The sequence below is a fragment of the Phaethon lepturus genome, unplaced genomic scaffold (genome assembly GCF_000687285.1).
Source record: "Phaethon lepturus isolate BGI_N335 unplaced genomic scaffold, ASM68728v1 scaffold34398, whole genome shotgun sequence".
NCBI lineage: Eukaryota > Metazoa > Chordata > Aves > Phaethontiformes > Phaethontidae > Phaethon > Phaethon lepturus.
The window spans coordinates 1-8,592 of record NW_010558885.1 but is presented as its reverse complement, the minus strand read 5'-3'; the positions used below and the strand labels follow the sequence as shown (position 1 = coordinate 8,592).

Sequence of the window (8,592 nt, the reverse complement as noted above, 5' to 3'; positions counted from 1 at the left end):
TGGTGGAGGAAAGGCAGCAGTGACAGCAGGATGCAAGTCCCACAGGGCTGAGACAGGGATGGGGTGGCACTAGGGTGCCCCTTCCTTGGCCCTGTCCCAGATGGGTGGGTGAAAATCCATTCTGGGGGCAGCACCATCAGCCCTCGGCCTCTGAGGCTGGCAGGACCCGCAGGATGTTGGGTCAGGGCGTGGCGCTGGCTACTTGCAGCTCATGGGCAGGGCTGCTCTGTCCTCCACAGCTGGTGAGCCAGGAGCAGAGCTGGTGCTGCCCTGGAAGTGCCAGAGCCCATTCCGGTGCCTGTGAGGCCCCATCAGGCGTCCGGACCATGAGGCTGGTCTCCTGTGTCCCTTGCCCCATGTAGCTGACTGGAACATGCAACACAGGCAGAGTGGCTGTCCTGGGGATGGCAGCTGCCCACGCAGGTGCAAGGAGCATGCCAGGTCCTGTCCTGCCTGCACAAAGTGGGTGGGGGTCGCACAGCAGCTGGGCAAGCACCAGACCCTGCAGCGGCCTTGAGGGATGCCATGTTTAAGCCCTCACAGGTGTATGTTGGGGTTATCATGCTTGGTCTGTCCCTGTACCCACCTTTGGGACTCGCTGTGGGCAGCCCCGTGTTCCTGCTTGATGCTGCAGACCCCCAGGCAGGAAAGTACCTGCCAGGCACAGCCCTGTGCTGCTGGGGAGCTCGGGGCAGTGCAGCCCTGGGTCTCAGGCTGCTGTTGTCAAGGGGTTAACAATGCAACCAGGATGCATGCTCTTTGCCTGGCTCTGGGCTGGGGTGTTTGTGGACTAGAGTGGAGAGAGGGGGAGCTTGTGGACCTTTGGGTTCCCAGTTTCTTGAACATGATGCTGTGCCAAGTTCAGCCAAACCTGGGTCAGAGTTGGGGATCAGGAGGGTCTGTGGAGCTATGGGATCCCATGTAGGGTGGTACTGGACCTCCTCCAGCTCTGCTCCCTGACCCACTCCCCTCCTAGGAGATGTGGGCACCCGGATCTGGCTGGTCCTGCAGATAAGCTCATGGATGCCAAATCTGCTTCCTGCGAGCTGCTGCAGGCACCCGTGACGCTGGAGTCAGTCGTGAACTTCCCCCTCAGCTGTGAGTCCAGCTCTGTCCCCAGCCTTCGTTAGTCCCTGCGGTTTTCCGCAGGGCTGCCAAGGAGGTGGACATGAGGCTCCTGTCCTGCTTCCCCAGGGAGATGCCCCAGCTGAGGGCCTGTCAGGAGGAGCAGAGGGGCTGTGAGAGGTGGTGTCTGGGTCTCAAGGCTTGCATGTGGAAAAGGGGCGCACGGAGCCCCACTCCACAGCGGGGCCCCGTGTCCTTACACAACCCTCCCCACAGCAAGAGCCACGATGGATGACATCTTCACACAGTGCCGAGAGGGCAATGCGGTGGCTGTGCGCCTCTGGCTGGACAACACTGAGAATGACCTCAACCAAGGGTGAGCAGGAGGGGATCTGGCCCGGCCTGGATCCGCTGGGGCGGTGTCCCTTGCTCGGCTGCACCACAGGCCGAGGGTGCTGGACCAGGGTCAAGGGTGCTGGACCAGAGCCGGGGCTTGCTTCCGCTCTGCTCCGTGTCCTGGTGAGGGGGTGGGATTCGGCTCCTCCCCACTGGGAGGAAGTTACCGCATCGCTGAGGCATGAGGGCTGCACATCTTTTTTGCTGCTGCTCCAAGCCACAGGATGGGATATGTCTTGGACAAGGGTTGGGCTGAGGGTGCTGGGGAGAATCTCCCCATCCCCAGGGTGGCTTGTATGTCTGGGTGACCACTTCCCCTGTCCCCATTCCTGGGAACACTGCAGCTGACGTGTGGAAGCACAGCTGAGTTCTAACAGGAGGGCTGGGAACAACCCCGAGGCCAGGAGCTGCACAGGGCAGTCATGACTGGCCGACCTGCACCCTGCCCCTGTGTGCCCTGCCCCAGATCTCTCCTTCCCACAGGACATCCCCTGCTCCAGGAGCTCCCGCGGGACCCGTGCAGTCCAATGTGCTGCCTGCCTGCCTTTCAGGAGCAGCATTCAGGCCAGGCACAAGGTTTAGAGCAGACACCTCCATTGCCTGTAGGCAGGCACAGCCTTCTGCCTGCACACCAAAGATCCCTTCTCAGGCCATGGCAGTGTCTTTGCTGAACTCGTTCTGGACAAGGGGCCTTCCCTTGGCCTTTGGCCACGTCTTTCAGTCCCTCCCGGGGGTCCCAGTCACACAGACCTTGTGTGACTACAGGTTGTGCCTGAGGGACTGGGGGCGGTCTGGCACTCACTGGGGCATTTTGGTCCTGGGTTCCTGTGCCGGGGTAGCCCCTGCCTGCGGGGCCAGCTGTCCTTGCCTGCCTGCAGGGGTGGTGCGGGAAGCGGGGGGGGCAGATGGGGTCTGCTGTGCCGGGGAGCTGGAGGGGAGCCGGGGATGCGGTGGCCCCTGCCTGCCGGGCCCTAATCTCCTTTTAAGGCCTGGCTGGTCTCCTCGTCCCTTACTTGGCCAGGGCTGCCGGAGCCGAGGGGGTGTGGGGGAGGGGATCTGGCTCTTGCCAGCGTCTCTGTGATTCAGCCTGGGAGATGGGATTTGGCCAGGGCCTCTGGGGCCTTCGTGGGGAAGGGGGAGAGTGGGAGAGCCTCTCAGACCGTCCCCTGCAGCTCCATGGCCTGTGTGTGGGCGCACAGGGCGATACCTGCCTGGCTGTGGGGCTGCCAGCAGTGCTGCGACCATGCTCAGCCCTCCTCTCCCTGCCTGGGCCAGGGGAGAACGCAGAAAGCAGGCTGCAGCCGCTCAGCAGAGCTGTCCCTGCTGTCTCCACAGGGATGACCACGGCTTCAGCCCCTTGCACTGGGCCTGCCGTGAGGGCCGCTCCAATGTGGTCGACATGCTCATCATGCGGGGAGCACGCATCAATGTAATGAACCGTGGTGACGACACCCCGCTGCACCTGGCTGCCAGCCATGGCCACCGTGACATTGTGCAGAAGGTACCTGCCTCTCACAGCCAGCACCCTGCCCCTTTCCCACCGACTTTCAGGCACCTACCTCGTGCCTTGCACAGCCCCATGGCAAACTGAGCAGGACTCTGTGAAGCCCTCCATCCCGTCCACCCAGGACTTGCTCCCCACTGTCACCTGCTGGCTTCCTTGCCATGAGTTTACTACATCCCCACCTTGGTGCCTCTGAGCACTTACCCCCTCCCCACAGAAGCCCTGCATCCAGCCTCAGCCACCTCCCAAGAGCAGACCTTGCCAGCACAAAGGCAGCAAATGTGCTGCTGTTGGTGCTTCTGCCCTCTCCCAGGGCAAGGTGGTGGGTGGAAGGGGATCTTCTCTAGATTTACAGGGATTGTCCTCCTGCCCCCAGCTGATCCAGTTCAAAGCAGACATCAATGCAGTGAATGAGCATGGGAATACACCTCTGCACTATGCCTGCTTCTGGGGACATGACCAGGTAGCAGAGGTGAGTGGAAGCACATGGACACAGGCAGGAGTCCAGCACGAGGGAGGTGGCTGAGGTGGGCATGGGACGGGAGAGAAGGGGTGAGGAAGGAGGCTGGGTTTGTATGAGGAGTCTGAGAAGATGACTGCAAACTCTGCAGATCCTTGCTTTATCCTCCCTCAGGATCTGGTGGGCAGTGGGGCCTTGGTCAGCGTTGCTAACAAGTATGGTGAGACACCCATTGACAAAGCCAAGACACCACTGCGAGAGGTCTTGAAAGGTAGGAGGATCTCATCCTGACCCCAGAACCTGCCTCTGGCTCCTGCTGCAGCCCCTGCACTCAGCATCAGCAAGCTCTTTGCTTGTGCTGCCAAACTCCTTGTCCTTCTCTAGAGCGTGCTGAGAAGCTGGGCCAGAGCCTCACCAAGATCCCCTACAAGGATACCTTCTGGAAGGGCACGACCCGCACGCGCCCCAGTAAGGACAGAGCCTTCCCTAATGGAGCATGCTGTTGCAAAGGAGAGCATAGCTCTCCTGTCCGGTAGGGCAGGCACGCCAATGGTACTGCCTCCCTCTGCAGTCCCAGGTGGATGTCAAGAGGAAGGTCCATGCAGCCACAGGCTGCATCTCCTCCTTTTCTTACAGGAAATGGGACTCTCAACAAACTTGCTGGAATAGACTTCAAACAGCTGAGCTTGAGCCAAAAACTCAATGAGAACCAGTCAGGAGAGGTACGTAGGCCTGTTGCCCCCTGGGACAGGGTGGCTGCACCCATGCAGACCACTGCTTTCTCCCCAGCCCGTGGCTAGCTGTGGAGTGCAGAACTGGGGCACAGCTGCTTGGTGGGTTTCCACATCCAGATGTGGGTCCAGCCCACACAAAGAGAAGGCAACTGCCCAGGACTGAAAGGCCAGGGTTCACTCTCATGCTTTGTCACAGTTGCTCCATGTTGCTGTGGTCCTGTCAGTCCTGTGGGCTCCGTGGGCCCCACAGCCCTGCACAAGGGGCTGGGATGTGCTCGGGGACTGTCCTTCTCATAGTGACTGTCTCCACCTGCCTCCCTGCAGTTGTGGAAGGGGCGCTGGCAAGGCAATGACATTGTCATAAAAATGTTGAAAATCCGGGACTGGACAAATCGGAAGAGCCGAGACTTCAATGAGGAATACCCAAAGCTGCGGTGAGTGCCAACATCCTTCCCCAAGGCAGCCGTGGCTCTCGAGGGCAGGCCTTATCTCCAGAGTAGTATGAGATAGGCAGAAGCCAGCCAGGTCTGCAGGGTTGGGTGGTAGTGCTCCACAGCGATGCCCAGAGGACAACAAGAAGGCCCTGGGAGGACCGCACACTAGCAGCTGTGCAAAGGGCAGGGAGGCAATGAGGGGGTGTGGGCAGCACCCACTGTTCTCAGGGCTGTCACTTCTCTTACAGGATCTTTTCTCACCCAAATGTGCTGCCGGTACTGGGCGCCTGCCAGGCCCCCCCAGCGCCCCACCCCATTGTCATCAGCCACTGGATGCCCTATGGCTCCCTCTACAACGTGTTACATGAGGGGACAAGTGAGTGCTGATGGGGGGTGACAGAGCTGGGGGCAGAGGCTAGTCTCCCCATCCTCAAGAAGTTGCTTCTCCATGTGTTCGGGGGGGTGGCAGGGGGCCCCTCCATCTGCAACACCAGGGTGGGCCCCGAGTGAGCTCAGTATCCAGTCTGCATGCCTTCCCCACGCCCCACGCGTGGTGTGTCTGCTAACATCAGTCCCTTCCCACACATGCTGCAAGTGATATGGCACCCCCACTCTCTCATTTACCCTCATGCCACCTCCCTCCCTGCAGACTTTGTAGTGGACCAGATGCAGGCAGTGAAATTTGCCTTTGACATTGCACGGGGCATGGCCTTCCTGCACACGTTGGAGCCCCTCATTCCACGCCACCACCTCAACAGCCGCAGCATTATGGTGAGTGTCGGTGTCACATGGTGCAGCCCTTCCTCCTGTAGGCTGGGGCAGGGCAGGCTCCCCTCTGACCTCCCCTCTCTCCTCAGATCGATGAGGACATGACTGCACGGATCAGCATGGCTGACGTGAAGTTCTCCTTCCAGTGCCCAGGGAGGATGTACGCGCCAGCCTGGGTGGCCCCAGAAGGTGAGCCCATCATTGCCAGACCCCTCCTGCTGGTTGGCCCCTTCCTTGCCCTCAGCCACATTCAGCCCTACGTGCTGGATTCCCTACAGCCTTGCAGAAGAAGCCAGAGGAAATTAACAGGCGCTCAGCTGACATGTGGAGCTTCGCAGTGCTGCTGTGGGAGCTGGTGACCCGTGAGGTGCCGTTTGCAGACTTGTCCAACATGGAGATAGGCATGAAGGTGAGGAGAGGGCTGGGAAAAACACACTAGTCCAGACCAGATCAGCCAGGGCATAAGGGGGCCTAAGCCGCCAGCAGGGAGCGGAGGCAAGGCCCACTGAAGGAGAGCCCACTGACACTCCTCCCAGAGGTATGGGCTCTGCCTGTCAAATGCAGAGCTGGGTCCAGATTTCTGATCCTGCCCTGCTCTCCCATGCTCCCAGGTGGCACTGGAGGGGCTACGTCCAACCATCCCACCCGGCATATCGCCACACATCTGCAAGCTGATGAAGATCTGCATGAACGAGGACCCAGCCAAGCGCCCAAAGTTTGACATGATTGTGCCCATCCTGGAGAAGATGCAGGAGAAGTAGAGAGGGAGGGTGCCTCCCAGCCACCTGACGCTGCCATGCTTCCCTCCCCGCCACCCCCAAGTGCCTTCTTTAACCCCAGAGCCAAGGGGGAGCAGGGAATGCCCCCTCACCCTGAGCCAGCCACGGACACACGGTACAGACAAGGCTGCCTTCTCTGGAGCTGCTCTGCAGGCTTCAGACACTGTAGCACCGAATCTATGGCAGCACCTCCATCCTCCCTGGCAGCTATGGGCAGAGACTGAGCAGGAGGCCTGGCCCATGACAGTGAGCACGGCTGGGCTCTGCTACCTGTGAGGCTGGGATGGGGCTGTGGAGCCACGCTGTCCTCATCCCCAGGCCCAGAGCGGCTCACCCACTTAGCAGTCTCATGTTAGGCAGCGCCCAGTCCTGGTGCTCTTCCCTACTAAGGACAGTGGGGTGAAGCTTGCCTGTTGTGCCCAGCACCACCCCAGCTTTGCGCTTCACTCTTTATCATTTCCATCCAGGCCATGTGGAAAAGCCGCCAGCATCTGAAATAAACATTTCTTACAAAACCTTTATGAAAAACTGCCTGCTGGTGGAGGGGTGCGTACATGCACAGAGCATTGTCCACAGAAAAAGGGAAAGACTGACACACGGGCTGCCCAACAGTCTGCAGAGTCCCAGGCTCTGGATCTGCACCCCTGTACCATCCCTCCTCCAGTAACTGGAGCAAGGAAAGCAGATGGGCTAACAGCACTCTCCTCTCTTGAGAGGAGGGCCCAGGCTATGTCTGCAGTGCTGTCTGTGTAAGCCCCTGAGCACTCCTGAGAGATGATGAGTATGCTCAAGAGAAAGAAACAAAGAGGGTTGGCAGTCCCATTTCTGCTATGCCTACTTCCCTTCAGCTTCTTGGGGCAGGGTTAAGCCCTCCTGGGAATGGCAGAAGGCACAACTATAATCCACCAGTTGCGAGCCCTACAACCAACCCCTCTCTGCACTGGCCTTTCAAAGGCACAGGACCGACTTCTGTTGGCATAGCGAGAACAGAGGCCCTAGCAGGCCAGCTTGTGTGCTGTTTTACTTGTAGGCAGGGCATTAGCACATGGGCAGGAGACAAGATGCCTTTCCAAAAAAAAAACAACTACCCAGCTGTTTAATGGCACAGAAGCAATTCTAAAAAAGTTCCCAGCGACAACCCCTCAGTCTTTATGTGAAGTAATGTGGCTTTTTCACATTGATGCCATATTCTGCAAGTGCTGGTGTCAGGTCTTCCATTGTCAGCGTGTACTTCTTATCCTGAAGGGACAAGGAGTGGTATCAGTCACAGCAAGGACAACCTAAGCTGCCAGACATTCCTCAAAACCTTGTGGGTTCAGGATTTTTCCCCAACAAGCTGTGGTGACCTGTACGTGGCACGATTCCCAGAAGCAGCTGCAGACCAGTGTTTGCGGCATTAACCAGCTCTTAAATACTGCACGTTTTGCTTGCTCTGTGCCCTCAGCTGCTCAATGGACAGAAATACACTGAGCGTTACTCAACACTGTAAAGATAAATTACATTGCCCTCATGAGGCCCCTGAACCACAAGCAGATGATGACTGGGAGAGTTCCCAGAAACTACCGTTACATGCTTGCTCCCCTTTTATGTTCTTCCCCAAGCATCTGAGTTTTGGTCACTGTCAAGAGGGAGGACACAGGGCTAGATTTGGTCTGATGAGGTGCAGCTACTCGCACATTCCTGTGAAGCCATCAAAGCATATTCCACTAATTCCACTGCCCACCTCATTTTCCCACCAGCATCCCTCTTCCACCAGCAGAGCCCTAGCTTATTAGTAAGTTTGTTGACCCTTCAGAAGCACAACAGGTTTTAAGACTTTCTACATCCCCACATTCAATGGCAACAAGTCTAGCTTGCTACAGCACCAGGAGAGGACATTTCCCCTCATCTGAGCAGTCATTCTCTCCTTCTCTCACCTTGCTCTTATTGCGGGAGCTGCCTGAGGCTGTTCCCTTCATCTTGCAGTGCTGCAGCGCATCATTTGCAATGTCAGAAATAAACTTCTGTGCGGCCAGAGAGATCAAACGAATGCTACCCAGCAGAGAAAGAGAAGGGAAAATTTCAGACAGACAGCACAGAGCAACACTGGGATCAAGGAATTTCTACTGGGGCCCCCAGCTCTCAGACCCTGTACAGGGTCCCCGAGGCCACATTCTACCACATCTGCTGCCACTTACATGCGTGGATCAGAGGCCTCGAATCCTGCTCTGTTGAGGTAATAGCCTGTGACAGCATCTGGGATCTGTACAAGAGAAAAGTTGGAGGAACTCTGCTTCCCTGTGGCAGCCTGTCACCTGCATGCAGCCTGCCCCCAGCGCATCCCATGTACCGTGGGTGTGTAATCCTCCAGCTGCATGAGGAAGTCCACCAGCGGTGTTGTGGAGACCACTGGCTTCACGTCCCCGTTGGCCGCACTGGGTGGCACGTAGACCCCATTGGACATAGCCCCTTC

At 58.2% G+C, this 8,592-nt stretch overlaps 2 protein-coding genes across 2 annotated transcripts; one reads left to right on the top strand and one right to left on the bottom strand.

Moving 5' to 3' along the window:
• Positions 1-1,345: 1,345 nt before the first annotated feature.
• Positions 1,346-6,658, top strand: ILK (integrin-linked kinase). Its single transcript, XM_010293201.1, has 12 exons — positions 1,346-1,441; positions 2,797-2,962; positions 3,342-3,437; positions 3,600-3,696; positions 3,810-3,893; positions 4,062-4,147; positions 4,484-4,593; positions 4,842-4,969; positions 5,243-5,364; positions 5,451-5,550; positions 5,640-5,770; positions 5,973-6,658. Exons 1-12 carry the CDS (start codon positions 1,353-1,355, stop codon positions 6,120-6,122), a joined length of 1,359 nt encoding a protein of 452 aa, XP_010291503.1. The 5' UTR covers positions 1,346-1,352; the 3' UTR covers positions 6,123-6,658.
• Positions 6,659-7,289: 631 nt separating this feature from the next.
• Positions 7,290-8,586, bottom strand: TAF10 (TAF10 RNA polymerase II, TATA box binding protein (TBP)-associated factor, 30kDa; the record flags this gene model as incomplete). The annotated part of the gene is made up of 4 exons (XM_010293200.1): positions 7,290-7,379; positions 8,057-8,171; positions 8,318-8,382; positions 8,470-8,586. Coding segments are annotated over 4 exons (387 nt in total), but the record flags the coding sequence as incomplete, so codon positions are not given.
• Between the last annotated feature and the right edge of the window lie 6 nt (positions 8,587-8,592).